The sequence below is a fragment of the Hyposmocoma kahamanoa genome, unplaced genomic scaffold (genome assembly GCF_003589595.1).
Source record: "Hyposmocoma kahamanoa isolate Upper Pololo Valley unplaced genomic scaffold, ASM358959v1 202, whole genome shotgun sequence".
NCBI classification, from domain to species: Eukaryota; Metazoa; Arthropoda; class Insecta; order Lepidoptera; family Cosmopterigidae; genus Hyposmocoma; species Hyposmocoma kahamanoa.
Window position 1 is genome coordinate 16,391,746 of NW_020653726.1, and position 25,928 is coordinate 16,417,673.

General features: G+C 37.9%; 1 protein-coding gene across 3 annotated transcripts in view; it reads right to left on the bottom strand.

The window, feature by feature from the left end:
• The window catches only part of LOC113226783 (polypeptide N-acetylgalactosaminyltransferase 2), a 171,979-nt gene that overhangs the window by 21,821 nt on the left and 124,230 nt on the right, over positions 1 to 25,928 (bottom strand). For all 3 annotated transcript variants that reach the window (XM_026459528.1, XM_026459527.1, XM_026459529.1), the window contains exons 2-5: positions 24,097 to 24,332; positions 12,384 to 12,482; positions 8,459 to 8,526; positions 6,109 to 6,296 (exon numbers count right to left, since the gene is read on the bottom strand). In XM_026459528.1, the coding sequence (XP_026315313.1) occupies positions 6,109 to 6,296; positions 8,459 to 8,526; positions 12,384 to 12,482; positions 24,097 to 24,332 (591 nt within the window). The remainder of the gene's footprint in view (positions 1 to 6,108; positions 6,297 to 8,458; positions 8,527 to 12,383; positions 12,483 to 24,096; positions 24,333 to 25,928) is intronic.

The following is a 25,928-nucleotide window of genomic DNA, read 5'->3' on the forward strand; positions in this document are numbered from 1 at the left end:
TTGGACCACGGAGCTTTTGAGTTGTGATTGTCTCCAAAAAGCAACCAGCGGATGTTAGAAATTTTGATTCACTGTTACCGAACACGTCAATATCATTTCGATATCTTTTGTTCTTTCATCACTTATCACGAAAAAAATCAAGAGTGAAAATCAAAGACATCTCTAAAGAGTTCCAATCACCGCAGTTGTACGCTTTTGTTTTTTATAGTGACTATATTCTGCCACCGCCACGGAAGAAACGCACAGCTAAAATAATTTCTCATTAATGTATGAAATTGTGCCCTTATTAGATAGTTCAATTACAATAATTACTTTATAAATAGTACAAAAAAGGCACAATTGACTACAAATAGCACAATTCCTATCATAAATCAAGTATTAAAAACCACATTGTGTTGTCGGAGCCAACAAGTAGCGCCGCGAAGATGAAATTGTAAACATGTTTGCTTAGGTAGTTATTTCATTTATCTATTTGGTTTTAATTAAGTGTTTTCTTGATACATTGTTTTTTTTAATAGAGCTGACATGTTTAATAATAATTTATTTATTTAGGGATTAACAAAGAGTTAAAAAAACGTTAGTCTTCAACTATGTTAAAAGACAATATTAAGATTGTTCTTAAATGAAAATTTATTTACAAAATATGTCATAAGCATATTTAACTTATACAAACTACTTAATATGAAAAATGTACTTTAACTATTCTTTTTATCAGAAAAACCTAGAAAATCTTTAAACTCAATCATCTCTGCCGAGTGCGGCATTGTGTATTGTTTTTTTTTATATTTTATAAATATAAGTGCGCTATAGAACTTCATCTCACCTGACAGAAAGTGACGATGAGATCGACGATGAGAACATGCACACCTATAATGCCTATTCACTCTCGCCTTCAAAAGGCCCAACTTAGAATTCCACTACATAGCTGTTTGGCATCTATGTGTGGAAGAATTACGTTTCGTGCGAATCCTTGGAAGAACCACAACATAGGGATGCAACCCGAGCCTACATCTAGTTTCCGATATATTTTTATATTTCAAATTGTAATATATTATTAATGTAAAATATATATGATTTTGTTTCTAACTTTCAATCTATTTTATTTTCATAATATATAGGTTAGGTACAATAAAAGCTTAAATACTAGAACGTAAAACTACGATTAAATTATTGAATAAAATTGGGTCCCCGCAGCAAGGTCCGCATGATGCTGGCAGCAGCGTCCCTCCTTTGTATGGCTATGCTAATGCGTTGGGCAAGGTAGCTTGCCCAAGGTAGCTGCCCTTGGATTTCCCAGATAGTCTATTAATTTTTTGGATAAAATTTTGTACAGATGAAGGGCACCGGGACCCCAAGGGCTAAAGGTTTCGACTCCAAAGGCTGTAAATTGGTAGTAGGACCCGAGGTCCTGGTACTTATTACTTTTTATTCTTTCTGCCAGCTTAGCTGCGGAGCCATCCCTCTTGCTGGTGTGCTGGAGATGGGATGGGGCAAGTGTGCCGGCTAATGTGGCGTTCTACACTAATGTCTGGCCCATACTCCAAGGGATAAAAGTCATTTCGTTCGGGCGTTTGCCATCTGTAAGCGACAGTGCCGCTTGCCTCGAGTATAGCGGGCACGTTAGGTAACCGTAGCTAAGAAGGCCCGGCGGATGGTAATATAGCGTCGATGTTTTTGTAGCTCGACATTGACATTGATTCTGTTTTTATAAACGGAATAAAAATTAGAATAGTCTTAGGAACCCGGTGCGATCTGCAGAAAAATTGAATGGCTTCAATGGAAACAGTGCGAACAAAAAATTGGTATCCTGTGCATTGAGTGAACGTAAATGGAATTGTGTTAGTCCTTGACATTACAGGCCATATCTCGAACGAGTTGTCGTGACAGTCATAAGAACGGCATCTTTTGCCTTATGTTTTATAGGGGAACCTTTTACGGAATACAGCAACAGAGGTAATAAACACAAAAAAGGCACTTTTTTAATGTCGAAAGATGATATAAATAAAAGACAAATCATTCTTTTAAGGCGAATGTGACCTATGAATGACTAGCAGTTTAAACAGACGTGACGATTACCTACGCAATAAAGATATATAATTTGATTTGCACATCTTACTAGATATTTAGAAATAGAAATAGAAACCATGTATTGTAACGCCACAATATAAAAAAAGGCAAAAAAAGACTAATATAAATATAATAAAAGCGAATACAACCAGGACTAGGCTGTGACGCTGGTTTTCAATGGGCCCTAGCCGAGTGAGTGACGGACGTATACGTCCCGAAGTGATATAAAATAAACTACGTAAATTCTTATGTGTATTTAGTAGCAGTAGAGCTCCTTGTGAAAGAGCTCGTTCAGGCAAGTAATGCCAACTTACCTAATTCTGGCGATATGCAATAATGTGAACATTACTGTTTTTTCCACGCAAAATAGGCGCCTTGACTTCGAGTTGCGGACACCAGCCCGTTACACCAAGTACCAAGTACTGTTTTATTTTTTTATGACTGTGTTTTGGGTTTAGAAGGGTTAAAGATGCTGGTAAAAATTACAGGCACATGGGACTTGTCAACTTATGTATATCTTTGCGATTTAAAGCTCTGAGTGGCACTGCAACTGTTATGGACAGGCGTGTCGCTTAACGCAGTTGTTACAAGCGTTTGATTTACGGATAATTAAGGAAATTAAAATTATTATAAACAAAGGTAGATTCATTAACAACTCGTTCGGCCAGTCACTTGGTCTTTCTTAAAACAATAAAAACTTCTTTGTCAATCTGTGTACTTAGTGCAAGACGAGCATTTATGTCCGCTTCCAACGTAAAATCATTCAATCAACGTTTACAAGCAATTTCAAAGACATCAATCACGAACAACAACACTGCTTACAACACAAATTATGATAGCTACTACTCTATAATTTGTCGACTGACAGACCTTCCTTTTCTATAAAGAGCAAAGGTTTGGGTACATTTACATTATTTTAGTTTGATGCATACTTATCCTCTGTGGAATTTTGTCAGTATCATTGATAGTTAGTGATATTAAACTTTAATCCCAACAAAGAAGATAGAAAATGCTAAATTGGGAAGCGATTCAAAATCAAGTCAATATAACAATCATTTATTCCATAAGCAATTTTTTTACAATTGAAAACGACATTTTGTAAGCTAAGTTCACTGGCTGACCTCCCTGTGAAGAACGAGTAAGAAACTCTAGGGAACTCTTAGATTATATGATGCCAGGACTAAGTTACAATTGCTCAAGTTCTAAAACAATTTAATTAATACGCAGCTGTTTAAATTCTACGACCAACTTTGTAGTCGTTACTTTTGCCTAGAAGTACTTTGCAAAGGTGTTTTCGTTTCTTTCCAAAAGAGTATGAAAAAGAAATGCCGCAGATATATGACGACATCTGCAGATGCGGACGTCGATGTGAATTTTTCATGGTTTTCATCTGAAATCTGTAGTTGCGGATGTAGGTGCAGATGTCTGTTTCTCTTTTTTCAGAGTAAATATAGATAATTGTGGATTCGGTGATAATTGAAATTTTATTTAAATTAAACATAATTCAATTTAAATTAAATTTGTTAATTTACATAATTTTATTACAAAAGAGATTAAAGACAGAAGGCATAGAAATATTACGACATTTATTAATACTTAAAGTTTTAGCTAGGCTGTCTTGAATGAAAAAGTTTGTAAGTGTAAACTCAATAAATTTGGTTAGAGAACAAAAATGACGTTGCTTGCACTATACTCTGCAAATTATCGATCCCTGATTAATTAGCACTAGTACTTGGCACGTGCTTTGAGTAGGGCCTGTCCCGATGATCTTGTAGTGACCTGCTAAACATTCGCATCGCACAGAAGCTGATATTTAAAAATATGCGGATGATCCGCAATTACGGATGCAGAGGCAGACGTTAGTGGCATCCCTATTTGAAATATTATATACATACATGTTATTATCACGCGTGTATTACTGGACAGATTTCGCGGGCGAACGATATTTTCCATAAAATATGTTCCGTAAAAAAATACATATGGACAAATTTAAAGGAGCGCATATCTATTACTCTAATTAAAGATTATAAATGTTGATTGTTATCATTTGTGTAATACACAGACGAAATTTAGGACAAGCTGAGTTATTGTTTATAAAGAAATACTTTAGAAACTAATTATTTCTTCTACGTAATACTAACATTCCATTGCCCTACCTGTTGCAATTAATCGTGTATTAATCTCTAATAACATGTTGCGTGTTAATGCGAGGCTTTTGCTCTCAGCAACATTGTGGTCCAATAAACGCTTCTAACAGAATGGTAGTACAGTACGTACAAAGAAATTCAATTACGGAGTAGCAACGCTATGTGAATTATTTCTCAATCATGTGTTAATAAAGTCCGTGTCAGTTGCTTCATTAGTGGAGGAAAGCGTCGTGATGAAATCTAAAGTCGGAGACGATTTTTTTATGATATCAAGTGACGGAACGAACAAGTCGTGTATTAAGCGACACGTTTGTAGCAGCAATATCTTCGCTCGCTGCGTTTCGGTTAAAGATCTGAACACCTCTTAGAGAAGCCCGGTGTCTAGGCTGCGGAACATATACCGATGCGGACAGCGCAAATCCGCGTATGTACCTTTGACAAAAGACGCGTATCTGCACAACCAAACTTTACAGGAGAGGGATTTAACGTTATTGCATTGCATGCATATTGCATTGCACAGTAAGTTTTAATTTACGAGTAAGTTGTCTACGAACTGATAATAATAGGATTCCCGTAAATCACGCAAATTTGGTTCCCACAACATTTACACGGATTAGATTTGGCCACTAAATTACCGAAATGGAGACTCATAATGTTACGTGTAATTGTACCATATCCCCGACGACATATGGTGTTAGGTTCAAGTCTAATAAAATACATGATGAAATATATTTTTTTATATTATGTAGACAGCAAACCAGCATACGGCCCGCCTGATGGAAAGAGGTCAACGTCGCCTATGAACGCCTGCAACACCAGGGGCGTCACAAGCACTTTGCCAACCCTATAGGATCCTTCTCAAACCCCTTTAGAAGGACTCCATGCTGTATGTCTGTGGGAAAACCCCGGCAGGGAAGTCTTTCCACAACCTAAGTGTACCTAACCTAACATGGCTAATAATGATAATCGTAACGGTGCAAAGTTCACGCAATGCGTCAACAAAAAAAAAACAAGATGAGACAACACATTAAGTCTGTTTTAAATTCCACATAATGTATAAATTAAAGAAAACGAGAGGAAAATTGGTGACGACCTTAAAACACGATTATGTGGTAACGTTAATCAAACATATACCTTTTAATGAATTGGTTTTTTAACTGTTGGCATTTTCGTAATTTTATCATAATTTTATAGTAAAATAAGGTTAAAAACAGAGGATAGAACTGTAATAAAGTTAATTTGGGCACCACATTGCCAAAACTAAATGTGACCGTTTTGTAGTTCCCTCGAGAGGCGCTAGATAGCATTGACGAATTGTAATTGTTTTGAATTGTTTGAAAAATCCAATGTAAATCTGAAAAAACTTTCATTTCAATTTGTAATATTAAGAACCCGTACGAATAGCGTTGTTAAGACTTTCCGTAGCATCGTACGTTTGTATGGTAACTCTACACAAAGTTAGCATCGTGACTTGCATGTGAGCGCACCCACCATATGCCATGTACGGATGCACACATTCTCACAATCTTGCGGTGTATTCGTGTTGCACAGCCCTGGATTCCAATATTAAGCGAATGTGTGCGTCCAGACACAAGCTGCGTTGCTACGTTTATTTAGAGTTACCATACTGTATCAACAGGTGAACAGGTAACAAAACTACGTAGTTAATAAGCGTTTACGGGTCGTGCTTTTATGGGAATGGCTACGAACAGAAAGAGCCTCGAGAATGTACCGTGATCGCCTCCTATGATTAGGTTCGTACGCCAGGAGGTTAAAAGGACCATGTGAAGGTCCTATTTGACTATTCGAAATGTATATAAAATTACACTTTTTTGCAATGTAAGGGAGAGGTTTCTTAAATGATTATTATTACTTAAAAAAATTCCGAACATACCTCTTTAATCCTCTGCAATAGTGGTTCCAACCAATGGACATTGCACTCCACGTGCGAATCCAGGAAGGTGAGCACAGGTGCAGTGGCGGCGTCTGCCCCCCTCACTCGGGATCTCATCAGGCCCTCTCGTCTGTTGTTTCTAATTACACGAACCTTGCGGATCGCTCGGAGAGCTGCTCCGTCATCAGCTGTTGAATAATTATTTATTTTAATATTGATTATGAGATGAGAGAGAGAGAGGTATTGCACACTGTATGCTTGTTACATGAATTTTAGGTAAATGTATTTTGCCTATAGTGACGTGTGATGATAAATAACACAGATAGATAGATATATAATACACTTTATACACTTAATACACTTTATACAGACAAGAACAAGAACAGTGCATTATCAATTAAAAAAATATGTGGGCAAATCGGTCTTATCGCTAAAAACGATCTTTTCCATGCAACCTTCGAGGTTGAGGAAAGCTAATCGGAGCTGGAGACGTAGTGTGTCAATTTTACAAATAAAAATAAAGATTTATTGTATAAATAAAAAAAATATCAACAGTGGACAATCCCGGAGCACTGAGCAACTTCGATCTATTTGTGCCAAACAGGTACGTCTACATGGGCCTATCCCGGTCAATCGTTTGCGCCTCCCGTGCGACCGGGCTGACAACGCGCCCACGAAACGTAGTCTCACGTTGCTTAATTGTCTAGTCGCTAAGGTCTAGGATGCTGACATCTTTTGCAACAGCATTAGCAAAGTAATTTATAAGGCAAATTTAGCGTATCAAATAAGTATGTAGTATAAATATTAGCATGTAAACGATTTACTTGTTACTATAAGTTTACATAGTGTTTTTATAAATAAATAAATAATGGAAAATAAATGAAAAAGTAAATTTCGGAGCTACGACGACAGCGCCACGTTTGCATTTACACTTAAGATTTAAATTTATCAACGTCAAAGCAGCCTTAAGTTGAAATTGTAAAGCGCAGAGTGCGAGAGTCTCTAAAAACTTTATGAAACTCAGTTCATGAAACTTTTCAAAGTAATGTAGACTATTTATTAGAAGAGGCCATTTTTCCTTTCAAAAGAGCCATTGAAGTTTTATATGTTATGTTTTAATTAACGTTTATTGAGCCGAGCCTTCACTAGTTTTATACACTGTAATAATAATGTACCTAGTAGTAGTAGAGCTACCGCCACGTTACCTATTTCTGCCGTCAAGCAGTAATGTGAGCATTACTGCGTTCCGGATTTGAATAGTAAGTGTGTTGACGAAATTACAGGTACATGAGACTTGTCAACTTGTGTCTGACTGTTATGAACAGGCGTGTCGCTTACCATCAGGCACTTGTTCGTCCCGTCACTCGATTTTATTAAAAAAAATCATTTATAACATAAATATAGTATAGTATTTATGTAGCAACATGATAATGTATTGTCACCTTACACAAAAATACACAATTGGTTTTTATTATCAATCGCAATTACGAGGTGTACATATTTGTGTTTTAAGAACTAAATTATGAGAATTTTTATTTCATAAAGCCTATTAAAGCCCGAGACAATCAAAGACATGAAGGCTAATTATTGTCTTGCAACATTCACCATGTGAAACGAATTCAATTTCAAACGGTCCATTGTTTGCAAGACAATTAGTGCGTAATACAATTAGAAATTAATTATTGTTTCTGAACTAGGGTCTATTTACCGGGTTTATAATAATAACATTTGTTCACTCTCATAAAAGGAAGGTTTTATAAGTGTAAATTAAATATTACGTGAATAAAACTGTAGTGTACCTTGCAGGTAACATAACCTGTATAGGTCTGCAGGTCCTTTTACAATTTACATCTATTTATGACTTGTAGAGTGTAAACGATTGAAACAAAATATATTTTTTAATTATATTAAAAATATGTTTTTTTATAACTAACGTAAAGTCGAAAGTTTATAAGGCTTTAGACGACTCAATTCAAATCATCATTATTTCATGGGTAAGCAAATTACACTTGGAATCGTCATATTTATTACACTCTACAGCTCATTCGTAAGGCAGATTCCCCTGAGAAGAATGAGCAAAAAACACTAGGGGTTGCTCTTTGTAAATATACGTTCTGACTGTTCTAATTGTCCCTACACGGTCAATGTTTAAGCCTAACATACGCATATCTTTATCGGGCACTCATACATAACTCAACTGTCTGTACATGTGAAAGCAATGCCAGATGAAGGTATGCCAGGTACAGGTGTGTCAGGTACAGGCATACCAGATAACGGGTGTGCTAGCTACCGCAGGTACTAATAAGTGTATTTTAGCCCTTATTGTACTTATTAATTCACAAATACTTACGATTATCACTAAAGTCATCTACGAGGATGATTTCTTTGATCAGCTCTTCAGGACTTCTATTCAAGACACTGTAACAAAGCACATCATTTTCATTTTTATTATAAATGAGTCGCTGAGACAGACAGAGTTTAATACGATACAGCACAGTACGTTAAAAAATATTACTAAGAAGGTTTTCAAAAAATTATGAATTAACTTGCAAATCTCTTTTCCTCTGCGAAATATGTTTTAGGGCCATAGTCTACGCTGGCTCAATGTGGGTTGGAGACGTGACAAATTTCGATGAGTTTTCTTGCTTTTCTGTTCAAAAGATAGTCATTGCTGCTATGCGGTACAACTAGGGCAGTTGGTGTATCTCATCGAGTATATAACCAGAAATAGAGACGAAATAAGGGCCACATATTCCTGGTAACTCATTAGTGATACATCACTTATAAATATCAACTCTCGTTTGTACTGAAATTACAAATTAGACAGCAGAAATAGTACAGCGCCAACAACTGATCTTTGTATACGTCTCCGTATATTCCAAAAATATTCTGTATTTATTGTAATAAAGATATCTCTAACAATGGCGTGCTGTTCTATTCGGTGGTGTGGGGGAAAAACAGCAAAACATCTAATTACAAAACAAACGGAATCACATTTCATCGGTAATTAAATATGTAATTTTTCAATTATCGTCCATTATAGCAAAGCTCAAGTTAACAGGTCTTTTTGAAGTGAAACAGTTGACGACACCCGTCAATTGTCACATACCTATGACTTTAATTTCTACGTTAGGCGAATGTTAAGTAGCAATTCCTTTTGTTAACAGTGAAAAAAATGTGCACATCGAAGAGAGTTCAGAACCCAGGAAATTTAATTGCCTCTGTAGCCGAACGGTTGCCAAACTGGACTGCCATATAAAGGCCCCGGGTTCGATTCCCGGGCCAGGAGAAATATTTGTATGGCCTACATTTATTTCTCTCATGAGTTTGGGTGTAATTAATGGCGGTGTAATATGTATGTCCATGGCAACCGCGATACAGGGTTTCCTTAGGGGCTAGGAGTGCGTTCGTTAAAAATAAAAAATAAATGAAGGGATAGCGGAGAAAAAAACATTGAGACTTAAGGTCCCCATATAGACGATTTCTCGTTTTGATCGATTCGTCACGATCGATCGATCAATCGTATCTCTCTGAAACGACGGACCGTGAAGACAAATCGTTGACGACCTCGGTGGCCTAACGGTTTGCACTGTGGGCGCTGGATGTGGAGGTCCCCGGTTCGATTCCCGGTAGGACCAATTTGGGAAATAAACTTTTCTAAATTGGTTCTAGTCTGGGTGTTCCGGATAGTGCCCCGAGTGAATTCCGTAGCTCTGGTATGATTATCACTAATATCAGGTTGCTTACCACGGTATGACTTCTTTTTATTTTCCCGATATTTCCGAACGGTTGCACTCTCCATGGTCACGGTTTGACTCTCACGGGTTGAGTCAGCCCATGACCATGCAGCGTGCAACCGTTCCGAAATATCTGGAAAATAAAAAGAAGTAATACCGTGGTAAGAAACCTGATATTAGTGATAATCATTTCTAGCCTGCCGGACGCGACAAGCACCCATCAGTTACCCGCCGCCCTTACTATTTCATCTATGGATCTCCTCATTTCCGATTCGATCGCGTAAAGAAATGCCGAGCATTGCTCGCTCCATAGCTCGTTGAATCTCACACTCATAGTACAGGGTATTCCTTGGTTTGAGACCAGGTAATAGACATCTTTCATAATCACACGATTGTCAATAGTCTCGCATTTTTTTATGTACACACTCATAGCCCCGTTCTGGGGAGACCCTGTGTCGCTGGTGCCATGGATACACACATAGACAACCACAAATTAACGCCCAAAGTCACGACATAAATAAATGTAGGTCATAAAAAACCCGAGACGTCTTCTGTGGCAGTCTAGCATGGTAACCGTTCGGTTAGATAGAAGATAGAAGTTAAAGAACTTGACACGTTGCTTCAAAGATTCAAGAGTTTCTACCACAAGTAAAATTTAAATAAACATTGTATTAGAATGCTATTACTTTGCATTATAAATGAAAGCCTTCAAACATATTACTTTATTAATCACAACAAAACGGTTAACGATAGAAAGCCACTCTCGATTATGTAACATTAATCATTAACACACGAATTTTATTAACTAAATCATAATAATTCGTGCATCGTTACGTCATTTATGGCAGTTAATGGTTGTTATTAATGGCTAACGCCGGGCGATGGGTGTGCCGAGGTTTTGATATTACATTTCTTTAAGCTTTTAGGGCCATTCCAAGCTTATCTGTGAGTGTCATAGTTGATCATTCTCAAACTAGTGTTCACTACCTAATATCGGTGACAATTTTTATTCTTTCAATATTATCGTGTAGTTAATAAATTATATTTCACGATACAATAGTCGAATATTAAATAATATTGCACGATAATAAAACCGAATACTTAAATAATAAAATTTGCCACGGAAACACTGGTAATAAAGAAGATGACAGTAATTTAGTACCAGTAGAGGTCCTTGTGAATGAGTTCGTCCAAGGAAGTACTGCCACTTTATTATTTCTGCCGCCAAGCAGCAATGTATGCATTACTGCGTTTCGGTTTTGAAGGGTAAGTAAGGGTGCTGGTGAAATTACAGGCACATGGGACTTTTCAACTTGTCTCAGGGTGATGGGCGCAGTGCGGCAGTGCCTCTCAGATCTTTGCGATTTAAAGCTCTGTGTGGCACTACATCTGTCATGGACAGGCGTGTCGCTTACCATCAGACGAACGACTTGTTGGTCCCATCACTTAGTATTATAAAACAAAATGTAGTGAACACTAGTCAGAGAATGACTGTAGTAAGTAAAAAAGGAATAATTTTGTTTTTTAAAAAATAAGAGCGACGATGGAGCATGCACACCTAAATAATAATCATTCACATTCGCCTTCAAAAGGCCCAAGTTATAACGTACAGGGAATAAGACTGCAGGTAGGGAATTTCACTCCATAGCCGTTTGCCATTTAAATGTGGAAGCGAAACGCTTCGTGTGAATCCTTGGAATAGCCACAACATAGGGTTGAAACCCCAGCTAACGCCTAGTCCTCCGATTATGGAAAGATAAAGGCGGAATTAAGTTATGCAATTCCATCGCACACCCTCCGTAATATATCTTGCAGAATACCGATAAGTAGGCAACTTTACGGCGCTGTTTAAGGCTCACGCCAACTAAGTCCAAGTCACCTATAAGCCTCTAGAACAGAGGTTCTCACGTGCCATTTTTTTTTGTTTTACGTAGATCCCCTGCCTTACCTAATATTTTTTTTTTTTACAAATTCATCGCTTCAAATGTATACACCTGACACATATATTGAGAAACTTTATGAAAAAAAAAAATAGATTTTAAGTTTTACATATTTATCTAACCGAATATCTTGTTTGTTGTGAAATGTTTAAAAACGTCATAGGCAATTTATGTCTATTATAAGAAAGTATTATGGTATCTACATAGGTGTAATGTAGATTATTCCATTTATAGAAAGCTAAAATTTTGGCCATGGCATGCCTAATTGGGTTGCATTCTGGTGAACCCCATTAAAGTCTCCTACACCCCCTATTTTTTTACGCTGACAAATGCGCCTTCTAGGTTGAAGTGTACTCCTGGGGATTAATATAGATTACTTTGGGAACCATAGATCTAGACTATGGGTCAACAGCAGCTTGGCGTATTATAAGACAGTTTATGATTTATTATTAGATAAATAGTAAAGACAGTTTATGCCTTATAATACGCCAGGGGACACAATTATGGCATACCGTATTTTTTTTGGAGGAGGTCTTAAATAGTAAATGTAGAAAGTTATTAAAAGCTATAAATCACGTGATAATTTCACAGTATTCACCTGACAATGGTGCGTAGGAGCGTCGACCGTGCTTCGTTGTGGAACGTTATTATGACGCTGGTCTGTGGTAAATCCGCTTCGTATTTCTTCAAACGGCACCTGTTTATACAAAGCAAACACTTTAATGCATTTTTATAGAATCCTCGATATCGTGTTGAGTATAAATTTCCCTACATGTCAAAGTGTAAGAAATTATATCGAGATCGTTAAACAAAAATTAAAATGCTAAAATGAAAAGTCATAATAATTTAAAAAAATAACCATTCATTAATAATAAATATTGTTATCTGTGAGAAATCTATTTTTTCACTCAGTCTAAGCTAAGGTACCTTTACAGACACCTGCAGCTGACTAGAGATGTCGCTTTAATTATTGTATTTAAGTTTATTCAATGTCACGATGTTTTACTACCATGATATTCAATTATTTTTTTATGAAATTACACACAGATGGCGCTACGGCAAAAAACCGTTAAAAAACAAAAAATAAATATTGTTATCATTCATAAATTATATGACAATAAATCTTACTATATACAATAAGGATTTCTGCATAATAAAGTGATATAAGTCTATATCATCTTTTAGCGAGCCACTTTATGAGAGGTGGTCATCGTCGCCCATGGCTAGGAATATCTGCATCATCAAATGAGCCTAAGCATTACCATTGAGAGGCCTGTTGACTTTTCTAGATTAGCCTTATTAGATTCCCTCTTTTATACCATGTGACGAGACAAACATGCCTGCTGGTAGGCGACACGTCTGTCATTAACAGTTGCATTACAAAGACCAGAAAGGCACTGCCACATAATTTGAAAAGTTCCACGTGTCTTTAATTTCCCTGTTACGTGACAGGTGAAATTTACTCACGAACATAGGTCATTCTCGAATTAGAGTTCACTGCCTAAGTTTGTTGTCAATTGTTATACACGAATATTTAAATAATAAAAATTGCCAGAAAAATTAGATAGTGTACACTAATTCAAGAATGACCCACATAAGGTAAGGTGGAGACCGTTTTTGAATATATTGTTTTTACCTTACAAGTTTTAGTTATAAGTTCAAACACCAAGGTTGACCATAAAACAGTTGGCGATGTCGTTGATATAAAGAACGAGTTTTTTTTATGATATCAAGAGACGGGACGAACTAGTCGTGCGCCTGGTGTTAAGCAACACCCTGTCCAATTTAAATCCTAAAGGTCTGAGGGACACTGTCACTGCGCTCTCTACCTTGAGACTTAAGTTGACAAGTCTTATGTGTCTGTCATTTCACCAGCACCTTTACCCACCATGCTCACATTACTGCTTGTAAGGTGGCAGTACTTCCCTGGATGAACTCTTTCACAAGGACCTCTACCGCTACTATATATGTAGCAAAAAATTTTCAATATTTCACTTTTATTAATAATAATAATAACGCACGCACTCAACATGGCCCCGCAGTAGGGAAACCTTGTGTCGCGGGTGCCATGGACACACACATAGACAACCACAAGTTACACCCAAACTTACGAGAGAAATAATATAGGCCATACAAATATTTCTCCCGGCCCGGGAATCGAATATGGTAACCGTTCGGTCACGGAGGCAGTTAAACGGACATAAACCTTTTTAATTCCGAATCCGCGTCGATAAGTATGGTGACTCCCTTACACAGAGGGTGGATGGATGAGGAGTAGTTTAGGAAATAAATTTGTTTAAATTGGTTCTGGTTTGGATAATCTGAATACTGCCCTGTAGTGAATTCCGATGCTCTGGTCCTCATAGTACAGGGAATTAGCTAATTGTTATAAGGTAACCCACCGCGCACCAGCGTCAGCATCTTGCCAAAGCACGCACAGCGTCTTGCCAACGCACGCACAGCGTCACATAGCGTACGCGCAGCGGCCACACAACATCAGCATTGAGCGTCACTTAGTGCGCGACTGCGAAATAATACCGAACATTGAGTATACGCCGCGTTGGCGTTGCGTCGTTGTCGCGCGGACGTTGACGTGTCGACGCTGTGCGTGCGTTAGCAAGACGCTGACGCTCGAAAGACTAGTGTGGCGGTTTTTAATTGGTGTGTTTGTCGGGCACGTTACCTACTACTATCTATAGTTAGTGATACACAGGTGAACGATCACGACCTTGTAAGGTCGACTCAATTTACGGGCATATAGGCTGTAATGAAATAAACGGTACAGGTACGGTAACTAAAACAAGAAAACATGTTCTGTCCGAATTTTAAAACAAGTTTTATTTATGACGACTGACAGCTGTCAAAAATAGGAAAATGTCTGTCGTGACTATGGGGCCTGTAAAAAACCCGTTGCTTCGCTGGAAAAAACAAATGTACGCCATTTGGATATAGAAAAAACTAAATACACTTTCAATGCGTAGCAATCGCGAATACCTGAGAATTTGATAAAAAAAAAGGCCGGAGAACCAAGAACTGCTGCCAGAAAACTAGGCATACTTTTCAAGGTCAGGCGGTACTTCACACCTGAACAGCTTTTAAATCTATATAAAGCACAAGTTCGATCCTGTATGGAGTTCTGCTGCCACCTTTGGGACGGCTCTGCCCAATACCAGTTAGCTGCCTTGGACTCGGTGGAGCGTAAAGCAAAGAGACTTATTAACAATAATCCTCTTGTGGAGTCGAAGCTCCAAAATCTCGATCATCGCAGAAAAGTAGCCTGCTTGTCGGTTTTCTATCGGATACATTTCGGGGAGTGTGCGCAGGAACTTTTCAATTTGGTTCCGCCCTCACCGTTCCTCCTTCGGTCGACTAGAAGGTCCGGAGCACTCCATTCTTATGTCGTTGATATTCCACCTATTCGCACTAAGCGCTTTGCCTCCTCCTTTCTGATGCGTACGGCAAAGGAATGGAATGCTCTGTATTTCCCGAAAAGTACAATTTGGGGCTATTCAAGGCTAGAGTGAATAGGCATTTTTTAGGCAAACGCGTCCCATCGTCGGTCACATCGTCGCTTAACATCAGGTGAGATTGTGGCCAAGCGTGTGTCTATTATATATTAAAAAAAAAAAAAGAACTTTGTTTTTATTTTTTTATTATAACATCTAGTGACGGGACGAACATGTCGTGCGCCTGATGGTAAGCTACGGATGGAAAGATCTCGGAGGCACTGCCACAGCGCCCGTCACCCTGAGACATAAGTTAACAAGTCCCATGTGCCTGTAATTTCACCAGCATTCTTACCCTTCAAAACCGGAACACAATAATGTTGGCATTACTGCTTGGCGGCTGAAATAGGTGAGGTGGTAGTACTTGCCCTGGACGAACTCCTTGACAAGGAGCTCTTCTGCTACTAAAGCTTGCAAAGGAGGTCAAAATATTTAAGTCAATTAATCAGCTTATTTTTCTAAATAAAGTTGGCTCCTATTAAACATAAATTGAGTTTGTTCTTACATAGCTGCCATGCAAAAATGTACATAGGTACGTTTGCTAGGATCATTTTGGAAAGGATTTTTTCTAAATTAGTTCTCGTCTGCGTGTTTTTGTAGTGCTCTGGAGTTAATTTTATTTGTTATTTGTTCATAGAGAATACCCTAGTTTGAGTAATTGGTATAGTTGTCTAAACAAATGATAAATTTGAATAACAATTCTGTTAATTCAACCACTTACATATCATATTATCATTTACCGTAAGAGCAAGGCAAAACCGACCTCTGAGCTCTAGTTGACCTCAGACTCTAGATGTAGAGAGCGTAATTACTTTTAACTGACTGTTATATTAGATGGAATGTAACAAGCGTATTGTGAGTTTATATTATGGTTTAATGACATCGCATAAATTCATTGGAAAGCGACCGTTCTAGGGCTATTGGTAGATAACTGTATCTACCAATCAAAGAAGACGTGCTTTAGCGAATTCATAAATTCGTTTATTTATTTAATTACTAGCTGGTGCCCGTGACTTTGTCTACGTAAAATAAGTGCATCGAGTAGTCTACTGGACTATTCACTTGATCAATGATTGGTTCTCCATACAAACATACGTCGCCTGTTTCAATCCCTATAAGCAAAGTAAGTGACAAGACAAAAAGCCCAAGTGAAGAAATAAATTTGTCACAGATGGTACTAGGGCAAAAAAATCGTTAAAAACCAAAGAACAAAGGTTTGCAAGAAGCACATAGCAAAATTTGTAAGGTTTGCTGGTTCGTGGCTTAATTGGCAGAGCATCTCGCACGGATTGCCTGAGAGTGCTGGTTCGAATCCAGCCGGGTCGAATGAATTTTTCTGAGTGTTCGCTCTTTGCTATTAATAATTATAACAAAGTTTGGTGTAATTTCACAAAAAAAAATTGAACATCATGGTAGTAAAACATTGTGACTAGGTCCATCTATCTCTATCTATGGTCAAATTTCAGGCACATGGGACTTGTCAACTTATGTCTCAGGGTGACGGGCGCAGTGGCAGTGCCCTCCAGATCTTTGCGATTTAAAGCTCTGAGTGGCACTGCAACTGTTATGTACAGGCGTCTTACTTACTTTCAGGCCCACAACTTGTTTTACCCGTCACTTGATAATATAAAAAAACATTACCAAAATTCATCAAATTTAATCTTAACGGCTTTGACGTGAAATCGTAACAGACAGAGTTTCTTTTGCATTTATAAATTTAGTTTAGGGTTTATTTTATATTACATGATACATACAGTTTCAACTACAACATAATATATAAATAGTAGGGGAACAGTTTCCCGCTGATAGATGTTGAGTTGAATAAAACGCACATGGATAATATAGTCATTTAGTAGCAGCAGAGCTCATTGTGAATGATTTCGTGTAGGAAAGTACTGCCACCTTACCTATTTCTGCCGCCAAGCAGTAACGTTAGCATTCTGTGTTCCGGTTTTGAAGGGTAAGGGTGCTGGTGAAATCACAGGTACATGGGACTTGTCAACTTATGTCTCAGAGTGACAGGCGCAGTGGCACTGCCTATAAGATCTTTGCGATTTATAGTTCTGAAAGACACGCTCACGACTTGTTCGTCTGTCGCTTAGTATTATAAAATTATATATACTTACTTTAAGCAGTCTATAACAGGGTAGTTGCTGATGAAGGTTTTTTACATTAACATCAGCGGATGTTGATTTAATGTATTTAAACAACTGCGAAAAATTTACATCTTTACTGAATCTGTTTGTCATGGAAAACCTTTCTATTTTCTTTGGTATTGTAATAAAATATTATTTCAATGATTTTGTAACATTTATAACAAAAGAATCAATCTTCACGAAAACAATCATTCTGCATAGCTTCGTAGGGGAGTTTTATCAAAGTTATATGTTTAAAACAACAACTGAGCTTCTCTTCCGGTTTACAGTCTATTTCTGGAAGGTTCGTAAATTATTCCAACATGCCTTTTAGGTCATGTCACGACTTGAACATCCGCAATGAGTATCAGCATCGATATTAATGTGGATGCTGATGCCAATACTTTAATTTATGCAGATTATCCGCGGATGCGGATGCTAATATTTGCAACAACCCCGGTCTATAAGTAGGTCATACTCACACTGCTAACCTGTTTAAACATGAATCTTAGAATAATACTTACAAAACCAACACAAAATCCGTAAAAATACCTATCACAATAATATCACATTTACAAGAAAACTTATTTTAATAAAGGGCCTTGTAGATGTCAAAATACTAAAAGATTTTAATATTTGGTTTCTAAAATATTATTAGTTACTATTTTCCGTTCCATATTGGTAACACAGTTCTGTCTGTAGCACATACTTTCTGGCGTGACACTGACGACGGGTCTTTGCCCCTACCATGATTTTTTACTAACATTTATCACTATTATGTTAATATTGAGACTTAATCGTGTACAAGTATATTATTATTTACCTCGAAGTTTCGGACGTGTTGCACCGTCTATGGTCTGAAGGGATTCCCTTCGAGACCACAGACGTTGCAACAAATCCTTGAGAAAATTGTCACTAGCAATTGTAGACAAGATGTCTATAACGACGTTTATTATCAGCAGAGCTCCTTGTGAAACAGTTCATCCAGGGAAGTACTGCCACCTTACCTATTTCTGCCACCAAGCAGTAATGTGAGCATTACTGCGTTTCGGTTTTGAAGGGCAAGGGTGCTGGTGAAATTACAGGCACATAAGACTATTTAACTTAGGCACGTCTCAGGGTGATGGGCGCATAGGCAGTGCATCTCAGATCTTTGAGATTTAAAGCTCTGAGTGGCACTGCAACTGTTATGGACAGTCGTGTCGTACACCATCAGGCGCACGACTTGTTCGTTCCATAACTTAGTATCGTAAAAAAGACGGAAAATACTCATATTGCTGAATAGAGAATAATCGACTCTATCTCGTACAATGTAAACCGTTGTAAGCTCAGTCAGCTGTCACCATGGGACCTGTGGCCCAACGGTCACGTTTTAGAATCGCTTTTACTACACGAGAACGTATACTAACTACACTTTCACGGAATTTATCGGTAGCACGTATCCCCACGAATCACTCACGTTAACTCGATAGGGATTCCTTTCTTAATAAGTATTAGGTACCTGATTATTATCTTAACCTATTATCTTGATAAGTCAATTCATATTATTTTAATTATACTGTTTTTAGTAACTTAAAAATATAAATAACACCATTAGTATTACAAAAAAGCTCTGTAATTTTTATGATTATTTACAAATGATACCTAAATATAGTGATCAAATAATAACATATGATATTAAATGGAAGAACGCATAGTTCGGAGTGTAAGTTGAATGTCAAACGTTATATTTTGACATTTTGACACTTCACTAATATTGAAAATGAAAGGATATATTTTTATAAATTGTACAGAATATTTGTGACAATTTTATTCACTGGCACTGGCGATGATCGCTGTTATTTTTATCCTGTAATAATTTATATCCAATGCGTTTACAATAGCAGTATATCATACGTAAAGTATATCATAGTTTAATATAGTTAATTGTTGTATAATCTATCGCCTCTAGCGATCACAAGACGTAAAATTTTGTATTCAAATATTTTACGAAAAAACTCATGGTAGGTACTCTAAGATACAATGTTAGGATGTAGGAATTTAATGCTGTAGAGTAAGTCAATGTAGGGCGCAGTAGTGTAGTCACTAATATGTAACATCATATACGTGTATTCAAACGCATTGCATACTTAGGTATATATGCATAATGTGTCTCTAACAGACAACACATGTTTCTATTTACGAGGACCAGTTTACGATTTAACGGTCTCAGTATGTTGTATTTAAAATATGTAATGATGCTTGGAATTGTAAAAGGTCTTTGTTTTTATTATGTGTTACACACCGTATGTGACATAAATTTTAACATAGTATTAATAATAACAACGCACACACTTATAGACATGAGAGGAATAAATGTAGGCCATACAAATATTTTTCCCGGTCTGGGATTCGAACCTGGGACCTCTGCGTGGTATACCAGCATGGTAACCGTTCGGCCAAGGAAACACTTACATGTTATTGAATAATAAAAATAAGGCCTTGCGTGTACTTAATTGTTACTTAAAATTGATGAATTACGGAAGTAGAGTAAGAATCTGTAAAGTTAAATGTTTTCATAAGATTTACTAATTTTTTATTTAGAAAATAAAAGATGCAGTACTACCTACTACAGTGCTCCGGCGTGGCAACTATAGGGCGACGTACCTTGGAGTGCCGAGGTCGCTCCCCGAAATCTTCAGCAAACCGAGTAGGTTGTTGAGATTCCTGGAGGAGCTTGGGTGGCATGAGTTGGACCCTGCACCCACCACACGAAAAATAGGCGCCTTGACGTCGAGTTGCGGACACCAGCTCGTTACACCAAGTACCAAGTACCAAAAGATGGAATTCCACGTGAACGCGTTTTCATGTAATTTCGCACTCAGTTTAGTAACAATAACTACAGTTAAATATGCATTAATAACTGAGGTAGAATGATAAGAACGAAGTTAGATAGTGTTGAAATAATACTTTTTAGTGATAACAAATATTATTGAGTAAGAATGTCCAATGTCGAAGTTAAGCACTGGTAACCTTATGGTATAACTTGTTGCCTCTGAAGCAGAGGCCGCGGCTTCGAATCCGGGCTTGCACCTGTGAGTTTCGGAATTTATATACAAAGTTTAATTTGAAATTAACCATGAGCTTTTCGGTGCACGAAAACACCTTGTGAAACCTGCATATTGAAGAAGGTTCGCAACCCTAGGAAAATGTGTGAACTCTCTAACTTTTATTGAGCCAGTGTGACAGTCTATGGCCTAAACCCTCGCCAAAGAGATCTGTGCCCAGCAGTGGCTCGCATAAATGGGTTAATGGCGAGTAAGAATGCTGTTACGCTTGTTAGGTGTATTTTTTTAAATACTCAATGTGTTTTGTTGTCACCCAACAGATATATATACTTTATTGCAATTCCCCGTACTATCTATCTAAGCAACAAAATGAACTCCAGGGCATTTACTAGAACACCCAGCCCCCAATTTAGAAAAGTACATTTCCAAAGTGAGTTCTACCAGGAATTGAATCATCACAGAGGTCATCAAACTTAATAAAGTACAAATTTAGCTAAATCTGAATCTTTTTCTGTACCACATAATGCAATAAATGATAGGACTATGACTATCTCGGGAGATTGCTTATCAAATAGCTATTGTGAAAATTTTCGTCTGCATGTCGCAACGATTGAGACATTGCCCGGCTTACAGGAGGCAGGTCATACAAATTTTGGATGAGGCGAATTGAAGCAATCGCGGGCGATAGGCAATGACTTGATCTTAATGTAACTTACATGGGGCACACTGAAAGTTTTGCACTTTTGTCTATAATAACTAATTCAATTCCGAAAAGTATATTTTTTTAAATAGGACTTAATTGACTTATTTATAAAAAAAATTGCTGGGGAATAATTGGTCAATATATTTTATTAGACATCTATCTAAAGCGAAAAGATTATAGAGCAACGTTTTTCTATGATTTTAAGAGTGTTTTTCTCCTCAAGATTGTGCCGCTCGACTTCAAAATGCTTTTGGGAGGAAAGTACCTCATTTATGTACTGTGATGGACATGCGGAATTTGAGCATGGACAGGTTTTATCTGAATGATGTGATTCGTGAAGGCCGTCCTTCAACAGCGACTAACGGCGAAAACGTGGCCACTGTAAAACATTTTTTTGTACAATACCGACGTATCACGTATGAAATGATTTGAGAACATCTGGGGATCGGTATGAGTGAGATCCAGAAAATTTTATACGAAGTATTACTTGGTACTCGGTGCAACGGGCTGGTGTCCGCAACTCGACGACAAAGCGCCTATTTTGCGTGAGGTGGGTGCAGGGTCCTACTTGTGCCACCCAAGCTTCTCCAGGAATCTCAGCAACCTCCTCGGTTGGCTGAAGATTTCGGGAAGCGGCACTCCAAGATACTTCACCCTTAGTTAGAGTTAGGGCGGTAGTTAGAGTGTGAAGCTCTTGCTTTTTAAGTTTGATTAATTTTCGAGATAGACTGGCGTGGAGCGTCGGGAGTGCTTCCTTCTCCTGTCTACAAACCGTAAAGGTTGACCATGTGTTATTTTGAGAAGATTTTGTACCTTTGTATAAAGTCGTTCTTGACCATTGGTAGGGGAGAGACACTATGGTTTCTGGTCCTACAGCGTCCGTCTCCGACCCTTTCCTGGCTAGTTTATCTGTTGCGTCATTGCCACGTGAGCCGCTGTGTCCTTTAATCCACTGTAGAGTTACGTGGTTACATACCTCCATGAGTGTTTGATGGAATTCGTAAGTGAGCCCCGAGTTTATGTTATAGCTGTTCAGTTCGGTACACCAAGTATTAAATGTTAGGAAACTTTTTTGACGTTGGATCCCCCATGAACTGACGCCAGAATAAAAACGAACAAGTGTTGAATAATGCTCTAAGATGTTGCTTAGGTACGATCACGGTAATTTGAATGCTGCTTATGATATCTTCACGGTAGACGAAAAGTGGATTTATTGTTTTGAACCAGAAAAAAAACAGCAATCTTATGAATGGGTGTTCGAAAGCGATAACAGACCGACAAAATTGAAGCAGGCGAGGAACATAGGTAAAAAAATTATTCCGTTTTTTTTTCTCGCATGAATCCCGTTAGTATAATCTCGCTTGAAGATTAGAGGTGTGGTAATGCTGAATGGTACACCACCATTTCTTTACCATCGTCCTACAAAAAGTCGGAGGGAGACGATCAAGAAGCCGCAACCTATTTATCCACGACATCGCTTCTTCGCACACAGCCAACAAAACCTACATTCAGTAGCTCTAGAGCTGCCATCATTTCTATTTCTGGCAGTTGTGACCATGCGAAATTTTTCATCGTCATCCCACTTTTTTGTCACTTCTTTCTTTGGTTCCTGGCCACTTGCTTTGAAATTTTGAATCGTTCCTAAATTCCTTTTTATTCTTCGTCACTTACGTTTCTTCTTTCCATCGCCACTCTCTATTGTGCTCGACCACACTTAGGATTCTGACCAGTTAAATGACGTACCTAACTGCTTGTAAAGCATATTATTTCTAGAAATTACAGGCTTGTTTGGGGTAAGGTTCCATTTTACTTCTTTAATTACGTCCGCGTGACACAGTAACGTAACTCCATTTTTGAAGACTACCGGTTGTCGGTAAAATTACAGGCACATACAGCATGTCAACTTTGTCTCAGGGTGACGGGTGCAGTAGCATTGCCAGGTCAATTTAGGGCTCTAAGTGGCACTGCAACAGTTATTAATAGGCGTTTCACTTACCACCAACTTTTAGCAGCGATGCAAATGTGATGCAGTAACGATGCAGTTGCTAATGGTCTATCTTTACACACACGCGCGATATTAAGCAGCGATGCAAACGCGATGCAAGCGCGCTACTGCATCGATACAAACGCGTGATTGCATCGCTACACTTGTGATTTATAAGCGATTGCATCGATGCAATTACGCGTTTGTATCTGTAGGGTATCGACATAATGTACCTTACACAATAGACAATATGTTACACTGCGGTCCGCCGTACCCGCCATGATGATACAAGAGAGTGGCGTGAGCGGGCGTGGATCGCACGTATACGTGAAGCAAACAAACGTTGTATCATCGACCTATCGATGCAATCGCGCGTTTGTATCGTTGCAATCGCGCGTTTGCATCGTTGCAATCGCCTATAAATCGCAAGTGTATCGATGCAATCGTGCGTTTCACGAACGCGCGTTTGAATTATAAAATTTCATACATAACATTACATACATTTTGTTTCATGTAGTTCGTTTTATTTTTATGATATTTATGTAGAATATTTTTAATAGTGAATGTAGTCGTAAGAATTTAATTAAGAAGGTAACATATGAATAAGAGTGAATGACGAGAGTGAAGGAGAGGAATGAGTAAGTGAGAGAATGAAGAGGAAGAACGGTTGTTGGAAAGTAGTGAGACGGCAGAGAGAGATTTTGGTTTACGAGTGTGGCTCACGTTTTTTGTAAAAAATTATAAGAAAATAAAAAGAATTGACGAGGCAAATTTTACGAATTTTATTACGACGAAAAACATCCCACCTTATCCCACATATATGCGATAAAAGCATTTTGACATATAATCACAAATGGCTTTATACCAAGGTAGTCGATCTGTTCATTCCGTTAATGATATCTTAAAAAAAAACATAACATACATCTGTGTACTTACATGGCGTTTCTGGTGTCAGGCACGGCTCTATTACTAGGTAAATTATCTGAAGCGGCCTGGTTGAACCGGTTCCTGACGTATGGATCCGCATCTTTCGTTCCGCCCGTGACGTATCCGGCTTCGTCGAAGTACGCCCGTCCGGTTACCGTACCGAGATCATCCGGTGACGCTGGACTACTATCTGCTTCTTCTACATCTGAATGCTGCTTTATCAGGCGGAGAGCTATATTTTCTTCCTGCAACAATTAGAAATGTAATATTTTAGTCATGTTATGTAGCCTTTATTTAGAATAAATGAACAAAATACACTAAGAAATTTCATATTTAAGGATGATTCACATCAGACCGTGTCGGGCGCGAGCCGCGTCCGAGTCATCCGTGGCTCAGACGCACTGCATATTTATATTCACATTAGACCGTGCCGGACGCGAGCCGTATCCGAGGCATCCGAGCCTTGTACGTGCTGCACGATCTTAAATTAGACAGAGTCAGAGAGTGTTCACATTACAACGAGCCGAAGCGTCCACATCCGAGGCTCGGACGAGCTCGGAAGCAGCTCGGACGTCGCGCGTCCGTACCACGGACGCGGCACGTAGAAATGTGCATCACTTCACAAAAAATGTATGCAGCATTTCCACTCCAAGCCTAGCACTACGTGCATCGGCTCGCGCCCGACACGGTCTAATGTGAATAGTCCTTAAGGGTCACCACACTTATTAATGCAGAACCGACTTGAGCTGGTTAGGGAAAGCTTTTGTCTATGCAATACACATTGCATAGACAAAAGCTTTCCCTAACTGAATGAGAACGAAAGCTAAGTGAAGTGGGCGATGTAGACAGTATAAAATTGGATGAAGAAACAAAAGAACAAAGAGCACAAATCGATGCCTCCAATGAACACTACGCTAACTATATTTTCTGTTATTTTTGTAAACAGACCCATATTTATTTACTAATATTACGCTCCCCGAATTCTGTGAAAAAAAATAAAGACACAAAAAGAAATTAGAAAAAAAAAACAAAAAAACGAATATTGTGAAAAAAAGAAACAAAAACAGAACAGGTCATTGGAGGTATCGAAATATGGATGAAACAAAATATAATACACAACACGGAGATAATCGAAATATCAGAAAAACAATACAATAAAATAATAACATGACGGAAAGAACAGCAAAATAATATAAATCAAGAAGTTCGCGACACTAAACTTACGCTAAGAGACGAGGGTTTAGAGTCCCGCCACAATGTCAATTATAAATCGTATGTGGTAAGAGAGCCGTCCGATCATCTGTCGACCGTCATGAAGGAGAAGTTTTGGCCGAAGGGTGTCATATATCGCATACACGTCGCCGACAATTAGTTATTTTTGTAGATAGTTAATTAGTTAGTTTTATATTATATAACATATAAGTTAGTGTTGAAGGTACACATTTCAAGCATAATTATTGTCTGAATTAAAAATAAAATAAATAAAAATAAGAAAAATGAGAGTGAAAAATAAATTAGTGCATTCCGCTTCTGCTAGAACCGACGTGAATCGCAGAACTTAAAAATTGCGTTTACATCATGACCAGACCTACTACAGTCCACTAATATAAGAATCCAATAAACAGTATAAAACAAGCTAATTCTTCTTTTTCTATAATTTCTGCTGTTTGATTTAGAATAATTTAAAATATAATAGTAGGCGACGCCCTTTGTTAATCTGGTAAACACATCTTATTAGTGTGATATTTAATGCACCGTGAGAATATCATAGTTAACGGGAAAAACATTTAATGGAACGTGGATCTTTATTGAAAAGGTTAACGTTATAAGTGTATACTCAT